Source organism: Bubalus kerabau, chromosome 4, assembly GCF_029407905.1.
Source record: "Bubalus kerabau isolate K-KA32 ecotype Philippines breed swamp buffalo chromosome 4, PCC_UOA_SB_1v2, whole genome shotgun sequence".
Classification (NCBI taxonomy): Eukaryota; Metazoa; Chordata; class Mammalia; order Artiodactyla; family Bovidae; genus Bubalus; species Bubalus kerabau.
The window spans coordinates 12,815,467-12,833,395 of NC_073627.1; the positions used below are offsets into that span (position 1 = coordinate 12,815,467).

Here is a 17,929-nt window from a genome sequence, read left to right on the forward strand (position 1 = left end):
GTTTGAGTGAACTCCAAGAGTTGGTGATGGACAGGGAGGCCTGGCGTGCTGCGATTCATGGGGTTGCAAAGAGTCGGACACGACTGAGTGACTGAACTGAACTGAACTAAAGAGGTGAGAGAGTGTAAGATGCAGAAATTGGTACAGAAGGGCACCCAGCCTGTTCTCTGAACAGAAAAATGAATGGATGGATGAACAAACAAATGAACAGATGAATGAAAAGCTGTAAATCAGAATGCGGGGAGTCAGGCACCATCTTCCTCATAGGAAAGCCACCACTGTCCGTTTCCTGGCTGCTTCTCTGGCTGTCAAGAAAGCCAGCCCCCTGTCCCACCAACTCTCTCTGAAAGCCACCCCCAAGTGTCTGTCTTCCCTTGTGCTGAAAACCTCGCTTGCAAAAATACTGTAGTTTAGTAATTTACAGCTGTCTCCCCCTAGCAACTCCCAATAACAGCTTCAGCTAAAACTACATTTTGGGGGAGGATTAGAGGACCCAAAAGTATGTCAGAACAGGCTGATTCTCCCAGAGCTGGTCCCTGCCCAGTCCCCAGGGCCCCCGGCATGGAGACCAGCAAGCAGCCAGCTCCCTCTGCCTGTGTGGCCGCTTGTTGGGGAGGGGGCAGGCCCAGCATCTGAAGCCAGGAAGGGCCGGGCCCAGGGCGGCCCTGCTCTTTCACGGCTGCATCTGGCTCCAGCCCCAGGTTCTGCGAGCAATCAGCTCTGGCACGAAGTAAGGAAGCAGCCGTCCTGTGCAGATGAGGAAACTGGGGCCCCGACACCCCAAGGCAGGGACAGGGGTGCCAGGAGGGCCCTCAGGTCAATGCTCCTGTGAGCTCCTTCAGGCCCGTGGGGAGTCTGGCTCTGCCCTTGTGGCTGTCAAGACTGAGAGTGACTGCTGCCAGGACCCATGCCAGTGAGAGCCCAACCCCCAGGACCTTCTGAGAGTGCAGGAGGGGCACCACCTCCACCAGGGCCAGCCCCTGCAACCCCACAAGTGCCAGCTCTCGCCAGTGGCCTGGTCTAGCGCCCTCGGCCAGGGCAGTTGCAGTGACAGAGTGCCTGGCAGGAGGGAGGGGGAGGTGAGTCCCCAGAGGAGCCTCCCTTTTGCTGCCCTCTAGCCCCCTTGCCCAGCCCTTCCAGGATAGGTCTCTACCCTTCTCAGGGCAAGGCTGGTTCAGGGCTCCAGGCTGTCACACCTCCAGGGAGTGTCCTGACTGGGGGAAGGAAGGACAGGGCCTCAGGGAGGCTGGCTGGTTTTCTAGCCATGAAAGCAAGAACAGCAGCCTGTGCGAGGGTTGGGGAGGGGCTCAGAGTGCCTTCCCTGTGGGTGGGGGGTGCAGCAAGGGGGCACAAGTGTCACAGGGCCCGTCCAGGCCCCGGCCGGAACAGCGGGCCATTCCCTCTGCTTGGGTCGAGGGCCCGAGCTGGGGAACTGCAGGGCCAGGCAGGAAACGTCGGGGTGGGGGCACAGATCGAGAGCAAAGCTGGGCTGGGTATCCCACACCTGGCCTCGAGGAGCCTCCATCCCCACCACTCCAGGCCCCAGACCAGGAGAGACGAGTCAGGGTCACACAAAGTATTAAAAGACACCTCTTTACTGTTCCCACACAGCCTCAGTGTCCCGCAGGGTAGCCGCAGCCTGTGGCAGCCGGTGGTCACTTGGCACTCGGAAATGGCCGCCTGCACTGCTCCAGCAGCTCCTCCAGGTGGTCAGCACGCTTCATCGCAGCCTGCAGCACCCGGTGCGCCCTGGTCAGGCCAGGGCCACCCCGCCCCACCCCTCAGGCAGGCCCGCCGCGGGGACCCACCTGGTGCTGCTTCCGGAGGCTGCTCACAGCCTCCTCCTTCTTTGCCAGGGCCATCTTCACCCTGCGGGGGAGCGCATGGGGTGCTTCAGTGCAGTGGCCGAGCCAGACCCCCAGGCCAGCCTGTAGCTGAGCGCGCCAGGGTGGGTGGTGGGAGGTCTCCACCCCCGCCCCACTCCCACCAAAGACCAGGAGGAGCCACTGTCCGTTCCGGCCCATCCCAGTCCTGCTGACTGGGCACTGCGCAGCCTGGAGGAGCTGACAACAGATCTGTGACCCCACAGCTGACCCCACGTGAAGCCACGCCCTTTGGGAAGGGCTCCCTGCTGAGAGGAGGCCAGGAAGCCTCCACCACATGCCTGCCTCAAAGAGCACCCATGGAGCAGGGGTGAGAGACCAGAGACCTGGGAAGGACTAAGGGATCGCTGGTGGGGAGGGGAGGAGGGGGTCAGCCTATTTGCACAGCACCCACTCCACCCAGTCCCAAGGGGCCAAGGGCCAGGGAGCTCCTCTCTGGACACCCATAGGTGGGGCACCTGCCCTGGTTTGGGATGGCCGGCTTCCTCCCAGGCCCTGGGGCCAGCATCACACAGAGAGGACAACCGAGCCTCAAGCAGGGAGCCCCTGGCTGCGGCTGATGGACGCATTCCGCATCAGCGGGAAGGAGGGAGTGCAGCCGTTCACCGTCCTTGGCCCAGCATCCTCTTTGGAGCCACAGGGTCCTGCCTGCCTTCCCCAGCCCTGTGCTCCCCAGGACCCCTGTCAACCCAGGAGCCCACCTCCCATGAACCTCCTCCAGCTCCGCTTGCTTCTCCCGTGTGAGCTGCTCCAGCTCCAGCCGCTGATGGGCCCGCAGCTCAGCCAGCTCGGCCTTGATCTGCCGGTTCTCCTCCTCGGATGTTGCCAGCCGGTCGGCGAACTCCTGGCGAAGGACCTGGGCAAGGCTGCTGCGCTCACCAGTCAGCTGCTCATTCACCTGAGGGACATGGGGGACGACAGGGACAGTGTGAGTGGATGGCGGGGGCTGGGGGCCAGGGCTCAGGTGCCTGATCCACCTGCTCACCGCCTTCACGTCCACCAGCTCCTTTTCCTTCTGTCGAACCAGGCCCTGCAGACGCACGTTCTCCCCTTCGGCCTCCCCGAGGCGCCCCTTTAGTTCCGCACACCGCTCCTGGAGCTTCCGCTCCGACTGCTCCAGCTCTGAGAGCTCCGCCTCATACTTATCCCGGAGGCGCTTGACCCTGTTGGGAGAAGCTGGGTCAGGGGCAGCCCTGTGGCCCATCTCTGGGCCTTGCTCTGGGCTTCTTGGGGCCTCACCGGTTCTCCGCGGCCCGTTCGCTCTCCTCCCTGGCCTGTGTCATGTCAGCCTCCAGCCGGTGGATAACCAGCTCAATCTCCTTGTCCCGGCCTTTCCGGATCTCCTCCTTTAGCTCCCGTTCTCGGTTCAGCAACCATGCTTCCTGCAGGGGAGGCACAGGGGGCCTGGGGGAGCTGGCTGAGGGTGGCGGAGGATGCTGAGGACCTCACCTGTCCTCAGGGGTGAGGGCCATGCCCTGTGATCAGGACCCGGCATGGGACCCAGCAGGGGCCTGAGTGGGAACCGTCAGCACAGCCTAGTTCTTCTCCCACTCAGAGACCGTGTCTTCTGCCAAACTGATCCTGATAAAAGAAGGGACCTCATCTGGCTGCTGAGGGCAGGGTGGGGCACCCACGTGGCCGGGGGCCCCCACCCGGGAATGAGAGCGTCAATGGGGCAGCCTCTTGGAAGGTGACCTGGAAATCCCATCTAGCTGAACACACCACACCCTCTGACTCAGCCAAGTCTGGGAACGTATCCCACATACACGAGAACCCCTCCATGCGTGGCTGTGGGAAGGGGACAGGGTGGTCACTGGGCCACACTCAGGCTTTGTCCCCTAGCTGATGGCTCGTGTGGCCCCTGTGTGCCTCTCCACCACCACCTCCTTTTAGGACAGGAGAGCATGGTGCCACAGCCTATCTGGACATTGGCATGAGAAAATAAGGGGAGACCTGCTCTCAAGTGGGCCCCTCACACTGGTTGCGGGTCAGCCTGTCAACTTTCAGAACAGTCACCTGGGCAAGGGGAGGGTGAGGAACATCCACCACCATCCTCTGGGGTCCACTCCAGCCCCCCAGTCTCTCCCATGCCCAGCTAGAAGTTCACTCAATTATGGCCAGAATCACACCGCCAACCCCAGGCAGCCAGAACCCATACCTGCCCAAGGGTATGGCCCCACCGATGTAGGGCCTACAGGCCTGCTTTGAGTCTGGGCAGGAGGGGAGAGGGAAGGAAGCCCCCACCCTGTCCCGGCCTCACCCGCCTCCCACCTCCTTCTTGGCGGAGTTGGCTTCCCACATCTGTCTCTCCACCTCCAGCTGGTCCTTCAGGGCTTTCAGTTCCATCTGGGGGCAGGCGACAGTGTGACAGCAGCCTTGCCTGGCCGCTCCCCACCCAGAGCTGGGTCTGCCAGGGCCTGGATGGGCCTGAGGTCAAGCTGAGGGTTTGTGGGGAGCTGGCTGGGGAGATCCCTAGTGTGAAACCAGGTTCGGCACAGTGCTTCAAGCAGCTGCTACCCTGGCAGGTGGGACGCTGGTCCCGGCGGTTGCCCTCCTCCACCCCTGGTGGGTGCTTTCCTGCTAGGCAGGCCCAGAGGGATGCGGAGGGGCTGGGGGCGGGGCCTGGTCCGGGGGCGGGGGCGGGGGCGGGGCTGACCTGGTGCCTGCGCTCCTGCTCCTCTTTCCCCTTCTCAAACTCGGCCCTCAGGGCCCGGCCCCCTGCCGAGCTGCTCTCCTCTAGCTGCCGCCTCAGCTCATCCAGCTCTGCCCGCTGCCTGCAGGTGAGCAGGGGTCAGTTCTGGGAGGCTAGATGCGGCTGGGCAGGGCCGGGATGGGCAGGGCTAGGCCCCGCCCCGCAGTACCTGGCGGCCTGCTGGCCCAGCCGCTCCTTCTCCTCCGCAACCTCGTTGTAGAGCCGCCGTCGCTGCTGCTGCAGGGCCCGCTGCTCCTGCTCCAGGTGCTGCTCGAAGCTGTGGACGCAGGACTCATTGGCAGGGGTCGGGGGTGGGGCGGACACAGGAGCACCTCACACCACAGGGGCCCAGGGCAGGCGCAGCCAGGAAAAACTCAGAACCCAGCAGTGGCCCCCGCGCCGTCCATCCCAGCCGCCCCCCAGAGCGCATCCTAGGAACTGAACTGCCCAGTACAGCTACAGCTGTCCTGCCCCTCGGTGTCCTGCACTAACTGCCCCGCCCCCCGCCCCAGATTTCTCTGACCCTGGAGGGAGGCCGCCAGGGAGCAGGTGCTGTTCACTCTGGGAGTCTGTGCACACACCAGGCCTCGCTCCCCCACCAGTGTCCCTGGGACCCCCACCGCTGCTGGGCTCGCTCCCACTCCTGCCGGCCCAGCGCCTCCTTCTCCCGCTCCAGGTGCTCGCGGAGCTCCTCCGCCTGCCGGCCGTAGTGCTGTGCCGCGCGCTCCTCTGCCTGCAGCAGCTCTGTCGCATGCAGACCCTTGAGCTTCTTTACCTCCTGCTTGTGCTTTGCGATCAGCTTCTGGATCTCAGGCTCCAGGCCTGGGGGTTGGAGGGAGTACTATGCTGCGGGACCTCTGTCCACCACTGCACTGCAGGGGCCCCGCCCCGCGCCCGCCTGAACTGTGTGGGACCACTGACCTCTGCCCACTGGGACACCAGGGCTGCGGACCAGCCAGAAGACCCCCTCCAGGGGCTCCAGCCCAAAGCACAACTGAGCCCACCAATGCCCACAGCGCCACTCCCTGCCCACCGCACTGAGGCTCCCCCCTTGGTGCTCTGGCCTACAGAGTCTCCCTGGAAGAAGGGGTCACTGCAGAGGAGGGTGTCGTGGGCAGGAGGGCCAGGGGTGGGCAGGCACAGTTGGGGCTGTCCCACCAGTCCTTTGAGGGTTCTATGAGTGGGAGACAAGCAGCCATCCTCCCCCGACCCAGACCACCCCCCCACCCCACCCCACCCGACTCACTCCCCTGGAAGCTGGAGGAGGCAAGAAGACCCATCAAAGGGAGCCCAGGCCCCCAACCTGGACGGGGCCCTGTGTCAGGACGCTGGTCTGTGGCCAAGCTCGTGTGCCACCAGCCTCCCCTGCTCCTCCCAGCCTCGAACCAGTGGGGCCCATCCCTGGGTCTCACTGCTTCCTAGGAAGTCTCTGTGCCACATGTGCGACTGGACCTACTGTCCTTACTCGAGACCCCATGACTGTCCCGCCCATGTGGTGGCTCCCAGCACAACGGCCCCTACCTTTGACCGTGATCTCCTTGATCTTCCGGGTTTTCTCATTGATCCACTTCTCTCTGCGGACTTTCTCCGTGGCGCTCATGAGTTCTTTGAGTTTCTTAATCTCCTATCAACAAGGAAACAGGAGTCAACAGAGGAGCTGTAGGAAGCGGGAGGATGCAAAGACACCCTGCTCCCGGCTGCCCATGGGTTTCAGGAGGCAGCCTTTCAACAGTGACCGTGGACAAAGCAGGAGGCACCAGGGACTGCAGTCCTTGTCTGATGAAAGCTGGGAGGAGTTAGTGGGGTCCCTCTGACCAAAGACCAGCGCTGTGGTAGGTCCCCGGTCACCACCTCTGAACTATACCTCCTTACCTGTGACACAGGAGGAGTCTCCAAAGTCCCTCAGCCCCCACCCCAGGGTCGGCCACTTGCCAAGCTTTGGGAAAGCAGCTCGGAGGCCAAGGAATGAGGTGCCGGGGGCCGCCTGTCCTGGGGTCCCTCCCACAGGGCCTCCAGGCCTGGGCCAGGTGGTGGGAGGGCAAAGGGCTCACCAGCTCATGCTGCTCCTGCAGCTGGGCCTCCCTGTCCTTGCGCCTCTGGTCCCCCAGCTTCAGCTCAGCCACCAGGGCCTCGCACTTCTCTCCCAGAGCCTTCTTGTCTTCGATCAGCTGCGACCAGGGGTGGAGGTGAGGCTGCTGCCCTGTGAGGCCAGGAGGCCCAGCCTCCCCTCACCCAGGAGGCCCGCACACCAAATCCTGAGCCTTGCTTTGCCCCCTGCTCTGAGGGAGGATCCTGAGTCCTGGGGAGCACACACGTGGACAAGGGCGACAGCTGCCCAAGCCTCGATCCCCTGGGACCTGGCTGGTGTCAGCAGCGCTCGGACAGTGACAGTGCCTTGGCTACAAGGCCCCGACTATGGCCACACCAGGAGCTTTCTGGAACGGGGGTCATTCTGTCAACCCCGTCACCTGGCCTGTGGAGAAGGGCCTGCCCACTGCCTGCCAAGATGTCTCCACGAAGCCCCCAGGACAGCACCCAGCCTCGTTGAGGACTCCAGGCAGACCCCTGATTTGCCGACACCTATGGCCACCAAGCAGAGTGTAGCTAATGGTCACCGGAGGCCACTTGGTTCCTCTGGGCTCTGTCGTCTCTCCACAGACCCCTCACACAGAGTTTTCCTCAGAAAAGGACCCGACGGGAGCTCAGCTGAGCACAGGGTGGGCGTGAAGCTTCCACCACCGTCAGGGGAGCTCTGGCTGCCCCGCCAGCCCCCACAGACGAGGGGTGGCCTCCCCAGGAGAGTCCAAATGCACAAGAAAGTTCAGAGTCTGTCCTGCTGGGTGTGTCCCCAGGCCCCCAGAGGACCAACTGGTCCTGACTGACCCCACAGGGCTGGACCCCACCTTGGACGTTCTCTGCCCACCCGCTTCTGCTGCCTGCCCACCATGCTGGGTCAAGGAGCATGGCCATGTGTCGGGGGAGGGTTATGGCCGTGGAGAGCATCACTGGGGGGGCGGGGGGGGCAGCACTGTGGGGCTGGTGTGTGTTGGACCAGCCCTGGTCTCCACAGAGGGAGCTGCTGTCTGTTTCTACAGAGAGAGAAGGAGGCCCACAGGGGAGGCCTGTGGGTCCAGAAATTTCCACCAAGCCTAAGCTGGTCTGGAACCCAGTCCCGTCCTCCTCCTGACCACCGTGCTGAGCCCCGCCTCCCAGGCAGTGCCACCTGGTCGATGAAGGACAGGTGCCGCTGTATGGTGGCCTCGTAGTGCTCCTTCTGCTGCCGCAGCTGCCGGCCCAGCTCCCTCTCCGTCTCTTTGACCCGCCGGAAGGTGAGGTCTCGCTGCTGTGCCTGTAGCGGGTGCGGGAGAAGAGACGGAGGCGAGGCCCTCAAGGGTCAGGCCAGGGGCTTGCTCCGGCTGGGGCCCTGGGGACAGATGCAGTGCTGATGGGGACGTTACCAGCGCCCTCTGCAGCAGCACCATCGCCTGCTTCTTCTCCTCCACCTCCAGCTGCAGTCGCATCACTGATGTGCTGACCTCAGACGCAGGCTCCAGGCGCCCCAGCCCCTCCTCCGGCATGGGCCCCTGCGAACGTGGCTGTGTCAGGCAGGCCATGGTCACCCGCTAATGGCCTGCTGTCGCCCCCGGAGACCCCTTCCACACCTGAGGGGCTGAGGCTGGCCGGCCCTGCCCAGACTTCTCCATCTCATCCAGGAAGTTCATGATGCTCTGCAGCTTGGCCTCTGAAAGCAGGGTCCCATCCTCAGGGGGGCCAGCAGCTGCACTCAGCTTCCCAAATTTCTCCAGGTTGTCCGCTGTCAGGGAGCTGGCATCGTCCTCCTGCGTAGGAGGGGTGCAGTGTTAGGGGCCGTTTGGACAGTTGAGGACTCTGGGTCGGCCTTCCAGAAGCTGCTCAGGGTCCCCTGGGGTAGAGGAAGGCCTGGTTTGGAGGGAGGGCCTCTCAAGCTCCCCAGACCCTGGCAGGGGGTACCACTGGCAGAGAGGCAGTACTCACCCCACTTCCACCCCTGGGTTCTTCTGAGGGTCCTAACACTTAGTGAGCCCTGGGATAACTGGGGAGATTCAATCAGGTCCCATCTGGCCCTCGTTAGCATCCTTACTAGAGCAGAGAGGAGCCTGGTGGACTTCCCTGGCCCCCAAAGCACCCCTGGGACCTGAATGGGCAGTGCCAGGGCCCGTGGTCACCTCGTCAGTCCAGGCATATTTGTCCTTGTGGTAGGCCCGGGGGCAGGGCAGCGGTTCAGGTTCCTGCTCCAGCAGCTTCAGCGTGTCCAGCAGCTCGTCCAGGGTTGCCTTTGACTTGGCCCTGCTCCCAGCTCGGCCCATGCCCTCCAGGCCCTCACCAGGCACGTCCTGGAGGCTGGCATCCTGCAGTAGATGGGCCGTTAGAGGCAGAGACCACCAGAGAACAGAAGGGTGAAGCTTTCTCCACGTGAGCACGTGCCTGCCCAGCCATGTGGACTAAACTCGACCTGCCCCGCCCCACCTCCAGGAAAACAAAAAGGGTGGCTTGGTGGGAGGGGTCTCCAGAGGCTGGAGGCTTTGGCGAATGCCTAACCTGAGCTTCCAGCTCTTTTCTATGGGCCTGTAGTGGTGCCACCCCAGCATCCATGAATACCCAGAGAGATTCCAGAGCAGCCATTGAGACCCCAGCCTTCTGCTGGATTGACAAGACCCATCCTGGGTGGCCTTTCCTGGTGTGAGTGACCCCACAGCCAGGGAGGGGCAGCAAAGGGGTAGGTGCCAACCACCCCGGCACCGATGCACCCCAGAGCCGAAGGCAGGCAGGCAGGGTGGGAAGGGCTGTGCTGAGACCTGAGGCTTGTCCTCTGAGAGCTGCCGGGCCTCTGGGGACGAGCCGAGGGCAGGCTGGCCGGCGTCCTCCAAGCCTGCGGTGTGGAAGCTGGCCCCTGCACAACAGAACACAGCGTCAGCCCACCAGGGGGCTGCAGACATGGAGGAGCCCTTGGGAAGAAGCCAGGCACGGGGAAGGCAGGCCTGGGACAGCACACGCCACGGTGGACCTCATGGAGCAGTGGGGACACTAGGGAGCCCTGACCTTCTGGAGTGAGAGGTCACAGAGTTGGTGCAGCTGCTCTGAAAGGACCCTGTGTCCAGGTCCAGAGTAACTGGGACAGGAGTGGAGGAGCAGGGCCTGGTGTCTGCTGAGAGCAGTGCCCCTCATTCATGAGTGGAAGCTGCCAATGGGGCAGTGGCATAGGGCACCAAGAGACGTTGGCAGAGGCTGTACCTTCTTAGCCAGGAGCCTCCCTGAGGGAGAGGGATGGGGAAGGATGGGGAGGTCTGCGCAGGGGGCATCTGCTTTTAGGGATAACTCCGGGGGGAGTCACCATATCGGGGTGCCCACACACAGAGCCGGAGGCAGTGGCAGGTGGGTGGCAGGGCAGCCTCTGGGCTCTCAGCCCTGCTCACCAGTGTTATTGGCCTTGCGGGTCTGCTGAGTGGTGCTCCCCGGCCTCATGGCTGGCTCCTGGGTGGGCTGGGGCTTCTCCGTCTCCCCCATCCCCTTCAGCGGCCCAAGGTCAGCATTGCCTGATTTCTGGGCTCGCTTCTGCTGCAGTTCCTGTCGTGGGGAGCCCCTGTGAGCAGCTGGGGCCAGGGGAAAGGGCCAGCCCTCATCCTCCCCGAATCACACTGCCCAAGGCCCCGTGCCCAGGGACTGGGGGAAGGCGGCAGCGGGGCCCCCAGGAGCACAAGTGGTCTTGGCACAGAGGGTCCTCCCTCAGTGCCAGGCTCCCCACGTGGCTCAGGCCACCCCCTCACTTGGATGGCTGCCCTCCGGGCCTGGCGCGCCTTCTCCTCCCTGGCCTTCCTCCTAGCTGCCTCTTTCTGTTGGTGTTGGTCCAGGAGGGACCCCTCTCCCAGCCGCTGCCGCTGCCCCTGCAGAAGCCAAGCCACAGTGGATTTGACTGGAGAGATGGGGTGGCCCCATCCTGCCATTTCCCTGCCCCACAGAGGACAAGCCCCCCTCTCTCAGGTGGTCAGCGGCTCCTGCAGATGGAAAATGGCTTTGCCTCCCAGCCAGAAACCCACCCCACGTTTCAGCAGGGGTGACCCGGCACCCAGGTCCTGTGACCGAGCAATTTGGGAGGGAGGAAGCTGACCCCCTAGATGAAGTGGACTCACGGGGCAATTCTAGGTTCAAGCCCACTGGTCAGAAACCCTGCCGTACACAGCAGGACCCCTGGGATTCACGCCCACCCCTCGGGGTGTGGCTCTCACACCCACACTGACCTCTCGCTTGGATGCCAGCAGGCGCTCCAGGCGGGCAGCTCCGGCTCGGCGCCGTTGCACCTGGTGTCGGTACCAGCGCTGGATGGTGACAGCGGCCTGGTTCACCTGGTGGATGAACCTGCCAGACAGCGGGGTCAGGATGGAGGCGGCTGAGTCACAGCCTCCCTCCCCGGGTCTCCAGGAGGCCCGGCGGGCAGAGAAGCAGCGGCGCACGCAGCCCTTCTTCAAGTGCCAGCGTTCCTCAGGGAAATGGAAAAGCTCATCCCCACAGACTATTCATGATCAATAGAAACCGAAAGGAACCCAGAGGCCCACCACCACCTGTGGGCGAACGCTGTGTGCTCCTCACGGTGACACTGCTCAGAGACAAAGAGCAGCAATTCAGAGGCCCTGCAGGCTGAGCACGGGGGCCACAGGCCGGGGCTCCAGGCATGGCCCACCGGGGAAAGCAAACTAGAGGGGACAGGCTGGTGTGGCCAGGGTCTTGGCCAGGAGGGGCTGGGTGAGGGTGCGTGAGGGGATCCTGGGGTAGGGGGTGATGTCGTTCCGACTACACACGCATTGAGTTCATAAACCTGCGCCCTAAGAGGGGCATCCTGTTGCATGTACATTTTACTCAGTAAAGCAGGTTAAACCCAAAGCCTTCATCTGGGTTCTCGGGACCCCTTGTCGATTCACTTGGCAAAGGTGCTAATGGACCATACAGGATGTGAGCGGTCACCGGCCGTGGGACATGCACCCAGAGGGGTGTCCCAGTGGGGACACCCGGGCCCTGCCCAGCTCCTCCCGCTCACCCATTTCCAGGGCCCGGTTCTGAGCTCTGTTGGGACAGCCGTGATGACTGCTCAGCCAGGTGAGGCTCCCAGAGCCCAGGCTCTGACCAAGCATGTCACAGACCTGCAGCCACAGCAGAAGATCCCACTGCGCCCACATCCCGCCCTCCCTGGGGGCCAGATTCCAGGGGCAGCCCCATCAGTGTTCTGACCTTTGCAGTTTTTTATCTTCCTTCTGTTTAATGTTTTTTTACTTGGCAGTTTACTGAAGTGATTATATACTTATAAAACTTACCCATTTGGAATATACAATTCAATGATTTTTAGTAAATTTAGAGAGCTGTATGACCACTGGCATGATCCAGTTCTAGAATGTTTCCACTGATCCTTAAAAGACCCCCTCTGCACTCCTCTGGCCCCAGCCAGCCACTGCTCTACTTTCTGATTCTGCAGATCTGCTTTTGTTGATGCTTTGTATAAAGAGAACTGTACAACATGTGGTCTTTTCAGCCTGCATCATCTTAAAACAATTCTTGAGTGGACATTTCTCTCCCTGGCACCTCAGGCCTCCTCCCAGCCCCGGGGGTGGTCACCTCTCAGCCTCCTCCTCGGTCACCTCCTTCCGTCTGAGCAGGCCGGTGGTACCCCCCGAGTTATTCTGGACCACGTGGTTGCTGCGGGCCACATTCTTCTGCGGCTTCCCGAGGCTGCTGCCCTCGCCCTCATCCGTGGCTGCCTTGATGATGTTGCTGACCGGGAGGGGGAGAAAGATTCACGGCCGCCTAACACGGCCCCCTCTCCTGGCTCCCGGGGGACGGCTCTGTCTGTGGCTCGGGGAGCCGCCTTAGCCTTGTCCCAGGGCCTGAGGACCCCAGGAGCAGGTGAGGTCCTGTTCTGACATGCTGGTCATCCTCAGGGTCACCTACTCCCCCACCAGGGCCCATCTGGTGGCACCCAGGGTTAAAGGGCTCCATACTTAAAACAGCAGGATCCCAGAGCTGGATGGTGACTCAACACCCATAGGCCGTCCCTGACCTGAGCATGCTATGCACTGGACATGAGGGTGAGGGACTAGGGGTGGGGCTGCTCTGCTCAGCCTGCTCAAGGTCCTGCTTGGCTTTGGTCTCAGATGGGGACAGGGGACTTGGGGGGCAGCTGTGGTTTGCTCAGTGGAACCCCAGATCAAGATGAGCCTGGGCTTGCCTGTGCAGCCCAGGTCATGGACTGCGGGAGGCTACAGCCAGGGCCTTACTTGAGGGAGGGAGCCGTGTGGTTGGAGCTCTTGGGGGGCGGTGGCACCTTTTCTGAGGGGGTGTAGTGGTTGTGCACCATGGTGGTGACGCAGTTGCCCACGGCACCCTTGTTGCTCCTGCCGGGAGAGATGGGGGTGGGGGTGGCTTCAGGCTCTGGAAAGGACCCCCGATTCACGCAGTTGGTGACAGGGCTCACTTGTGGCACTGTCCCAGTGTCCCTGCCGGGCCCCCTCCACGGCCACCATGCCCAAAGGTGGGGCCCTTCTCAGGACCCAGGGAAGCTCCATCAGGCTGTTCGGCCAAGTGGAACCCAGGTGTGAGGGTGCAGCCAATGCACCTGTTGTTGGCGGTGAAGTTGGGGGCCAGGGGCACCGTGCACTCTCTCCTCCTCGGGCCCACTGGCACGTCGAGGGCTCCAGGACTCTGGGCATCGGATGGCAAGGTAAAGGCCCTGGGCCGGTCGTCCTGTCAGTGCACACAGGCAACAGTCCATCACCCCACTGCACGCGCCTCTGACACGGGGCCCCTGCCCTGCCCCCACTGCCTCACCCACACATGGGGAGCTGTGAGATGACCCAGGGGCTGGGACGGTCTTTGCTCCTCCTCACACTGACCACTGTGGTCAAAGCCGGCTAACTAACACTGATGCCCCCTGCCCCCCACCAGCCCATCCTGCAGGGCAGTGAGAACAAAGTCGGAACCAGGCGTCAGCCCCAATGAAACAGCCTGACGGCCTGTCGACTCAGCTCAGCTGCAGCCTCACCAGCACATTCCACGTGGCTCCCTTCTCACTGGAGGCTTTGCTCAGACTGGCTGGCCTTTTTCTCCCACTGGGGCTGCCCTCGAAGAGAGTCAGGAAGTCTGGGGGCTCTGCCGGCCTGAGTCACAGAGAGGATGGCAAGCAAGGTCAGTCACAGGGCCTGGAGAGCCCGGCTCCAGGAATCCAGATGGGAACTCGTCTTACAAGGGGACAGGAGGGGCCAGGTCACTGATGGGATCTCCTACTCCCAAGCTTGCGGCATGAAATATCACTTCTCAGCCCCGCTCTGACAACCACGCCTGGAAGAGACGCTTGCACCCTGTCCTGTGGCCACCATGATAGCCCCAGGGAAAGTGCAACAAAGACAAGGGAGAGGAGCAGGCGGGTGGTGGGGGGTGGGGGGCGGGCAGCCTTGAGATTCACATCTCTGCGCAGGAAATGACAGGCCAAGACTCATCCTGCCTGCCTTGCCCCGCGCTGGCCCCCCTGTCCAGCCGGCGCTCACGCCGGTGAGGCTGGGAGAAGGACTAACCGAGGCAGGAGAGCAGGACAGGAGTACCTGGGGGGTCAGAGGTTACCTGAGGGGGCTGGGCCATGCCTGGTTGGCTTGTGGCTGGTTGACCTGCGTGGCGCTGTTAGATCTGCGAAGGTTGTTAATGGCCCGGGAGCCTCCGGGCCCTGGGTTCTCCTGCAAAAAGGAGGGGAAGCAACTGACCGTGTGGCTGAGGTTTCAGACCCTTGCGAGTCCACTCAGGGCCAGGCCAGGCTTGGACCCAGATTGAGTGAGAGGCTCTCCTGGGTCACACGTAGATAGATGAGCAGGGGGAACAGGTGACAGGTGGGTGGGGGAACACCGTGGGGGCCCTGGGTTTGCCCGGCTGAGGCGGGGCAGGTCCCCGGCCTCTCATGTGAAATGGGAGCGCCTCACCCCTGGCAGGTGGAAGGTCCAAGGGGAGGCACGTGACGCCTGCCCAGGCACCGCAGCAAAGGCTACCCTCCTCCTCATCACCTTCTCACCAATGAGCCTGGCCGTCCACTCCCCATGGCAGCTCTCGTCCCAGAGTTCCTGCTGCCGTCCGGCTACCCACCTGCCACCGACTGCCTGCCCTGCACGGTATGTCCAAGGCCACCAGGAGCTCCTCCTTCCCCACACATCAATCTCACAGAGGAATCACACACTGGAACAGGAGGGATGGAGGACTTGGTGCTGGCAGGATCTAGGCTCTATGTGGGGCCAGGTGACCCTAGCAGCGACCTCTTGGTGAGTCAGCTCCCTAGTCTATAAGCCAGAGTCCTTCCTACCCCCGGATAGCCCCAGGGATAATGGGATAATGGACATGAAGGTGCCTGCTGAGGTGTGCAGCTTACCCAGGAGTCAGACGCCACCCCAAGACAGGGGGCCCTGAATAGCCCCCAGACCTGACACCCAGCTCTAATACTCACCAGCATCTTCCTCCTTGGCTCATTGCCCGTGACCACGGAGATGGAGCGAGTGATGGGCTTGGTGGCGGAAGCACTATTGGGGCGCCGGTTCATGGGTGGAGGGAGGCCTGTCAGACTCAAGTCCACGCCTTCCAGGCTGCCCTCGGGGCCGCTGAGGGCCCTGGAGCCTTTCATGGTGGACAGGTGGCCCTGAGAAGAGAATAAGGGCAGTGAGCAGGCGTCCTCCGAGGGACCAGGTGGTGCGCATGCCCTCTCCAGCTCGGCCGTAAGGGCCTAGGGCCGAGGGTCCGAGTCTGCATGCCACTCAGCTCCCCAGAGGCCTGCCGTGCCCAGCACCCTTGTTGCTCGGTGGCTGTCTCCTTATCAGGAGCAGAAGCAAGTGGCAGAGCAGGATGCTGAGCATTAACAGCAAAAGGAGGTTTCCTGGGGTCAAGATGACCCTCCCTGGAAGGGCACTGCAGGGGGTGACCCTGGGCTGCTGAAAGTCATAGGTGTGAGCCCTCATCCCGTGACAGGTACTCTACCTGCCTGGGCCCCATATTCCTCATCTATAAAATGGGCCTTCAAAAGTGCCTCCTCACAGGTATCATGAGGTTCAGACAAGGCGGCCATGAGGCTGGCCTGTGGTGAGCACCCCACAGGCGATATTCAAACTGGGATTTGTTAAAGCCCTTTAACTTATCTGGCCATGGAACTCTCCCTCTGTCTCCTTAGAACCATCCAGAATACCCACGAGCTCCTGGGAGGCAGCATCTACTCTCGTGTTGAGGTTCCCCTCCTTCCCTCCTAGGGTGGCACTTTCACAGTGTACATTGCTGGCCCTTCCCCATCCGACTGCTCAGCCCTGGGCCTCTTCCCTCTATCCTAGGGGACAGCCTCTGGCCTCCTGGCGTCAAACACCATCTCTGCATGGCCGGTTCCCACAGGCATACCTCTCACCACCCCCTTATCCCCTAGTTCCCAGCTTAGCTGACCATGGAGTACATGGCACCTCAGACCCAAACAGACTCCTGACTGCCACCTCCAGCTGCCCCTCCCCAGTGGGTGTTTTCTGAAACTGGCTCAGACCAAAGATTCAAGTCTCATCCTGACCTCTTCCGCCTCTCACCTCCGTCCCCACCCCCTCAGGCACCTAGCCGGTGCCCCTTTCCCGTCAGTCCCTTCCCTCCACAACCCCCATCTGAGCCTCCATCTCCTCAAACTGAAAAACTACGGCAACTCCTCCTCTGGCCCTGCCTGACCAGCCTAGCCTCTCCCCACAAGGCATCCTTAGCTGATCTTTCTGAGCCAGGTCTCACATCAGGGTGGGAGGACACTCCGGCAGGAGGAATAAAGTCACCAGACCTGGACTGAGAACAACGCCCCTCAGACCTGACCCTGCTTTCTGTGACCTCCTCACTGCCTCCCTTTCACTCCTTCGATCTGCTTGAGACCCTTCCCTGGGATGTCCCGAGGCACCCCCGCCTCCCAGCTCAGAGGACTGCCCGTCCCTGTCACTCCTCACTCCCTCATCCTGCTTCACTTGTCTCCCTTGGCCACCTGCCCACACAGGTTGGTCTGTGCACTGCCTGATGCCCTCGTAAGAATGTAAGGTCCACGAGGGTGGGGACCCTGCAACCCCAGAATCTGGCATGTGGCACGTGCTCAGGTAACCAGAGGGGATGAGCTGGCACCAGGAGGGACCAGAAAGGAATGAGCATGGCCCTCCATGGCATAGAGGACTCTGGTGGGCCAGCGGGCACACACCATCGTCACCCAGGGTCAGCACTGCAGCCTCCTTCAGCCCCAACACCCACAGCAGAGGCTTTGGCCCCTACTCTCCAGAGTGAAGGCAGAGGCTGTCCCTGCCACTCACTAGGCCAGTGTCCTTGGGTATGTGTTTCCGGTAGTGTGAGTGAAATTTAACACCCTCCTCTCTTCCAGGCACCAGCCACACCCAGCCTAACTGGGCCCACTCGAGGGTCTGGCACCCTTGAGCAGCAAGGAGTGTGGGGGGCTCTGGGATGGTAAACAAAACCTCTCCATGGAACCCTCCAGACTAGACCTCATCTTGCATACAGAGGTGTCCCTCCCAGGGTCTGAAGGTGGTGTCCAGAGCCTCCACCTGGACCTCTCAGGATAAGCTGTCCCAGAACCCCAGGAAGCTTCCCTGCAGGCAACTCCCCATGTCCCTGGGGTTTGGCTCAAGGCAGGGAGATCATCCTCCCAGGAAGGCGGTAGGAGCTCACGGGCCCTGGGGCATGAGCCCCTCCTCACCTGTGTGGGGGCGCTGAGGGGCTCTTACCTGCTGCATCTTCCCCCTCGTCTGGGTACCCTAAACTGCACGAGAACCCCCCTCACCTACGAGGACCCCTTCACCTGTGTGAGTGCCAGGCCCCCTCAACTGCGCTGGCCTCCCCACCTAGGCGGGCCCAGGACCACCTCACCGGCGCGGGGACGCCCTCACTGGCACGAGCCCCCTCTCACTGGCACGAGGCCCACTCACCGGCACGTTCCACCTCACCTGCACAGCCCGGGATGCCCCTCCCTGCGCGGGCCAGGATCCCCTCATCTGCGTGGGCCAGCCCTTGTGCGCCGGTCCTGGAGATTCTTCACCTGCGGGGGCCACCCCAACTGCACAGGGACCCTCACCTGCGTGAGTCGGGCCTGGAACTCGGGGCCTGAACGACCGAACGGTGAGGGATGCGCGGGGCCCTCCAAGTGGAGACACGGGGAGCCTAGGCTTCGGGCCGACGACCTCGGGACCTCGCGCCCTCGCGCCCCCAGGCCCCGGCGCTGACTACGAGGCCCAGTGACAATGAAGCGGTCGGGAGAGCGGCGGCAGCTAGCAACCAAACAGCCTGGCACCTC

General features: G+C 62.6%; 1 protein-coding gene across 1 annotated transcript; it reads right to left on the bottom strand.

Annotated features, from left to right (window-relative positions):
* Window positions 1–1,578: 1,578 nt before the first annotated feature.
* CEP131 (centrosomal protein 131) lies at window positions 1,579–17,929 on the bottom strand. The gene is made up of 26 exons (XM_055575346.1): window positions 17,711–17,929; window positions 15,080–15,268; window positions 14,215–14,324; window positions 13,640–13,754; window positions 13,214–13,341; window positions 12,876–12,992; window positions 12,217–12,372; window positions 10,851–10,968; window positions 10,380–10,496; window positions 10,029–10,179; window positions 9,411–9,505; window positions 8,781–8,963; window positions 8,238–8,414; window positions 8,034–8,159; window positions 7,799–7,924; window positions 6,627–6,743; window positions 6,097–6,199; window positions 5,196–5,397; window positions 4,745–4,852; window positions 4,540–4,657; window positions 4,155–4,229; window positions 3,123–3,265; window positions 2,869–3,046; window positions 2,585–2,781; window positions 1,809–1,869; window positions 1,579–1,730 (listed from the first exon to the last, which is right to left on the bottom strand). Exons 2-26 carry the CDS (start codon window positions 15,251–15,253, stop codon window positions 1,656–1,658), a joined length of 3,270 nt encoding a protein of 1,089 aa, XP_055431321.1. The 5' UTR covers window positions 15,254–15,268; window positions 17,711–17,929; the 3' UTR covers window positions 1,579–1,655.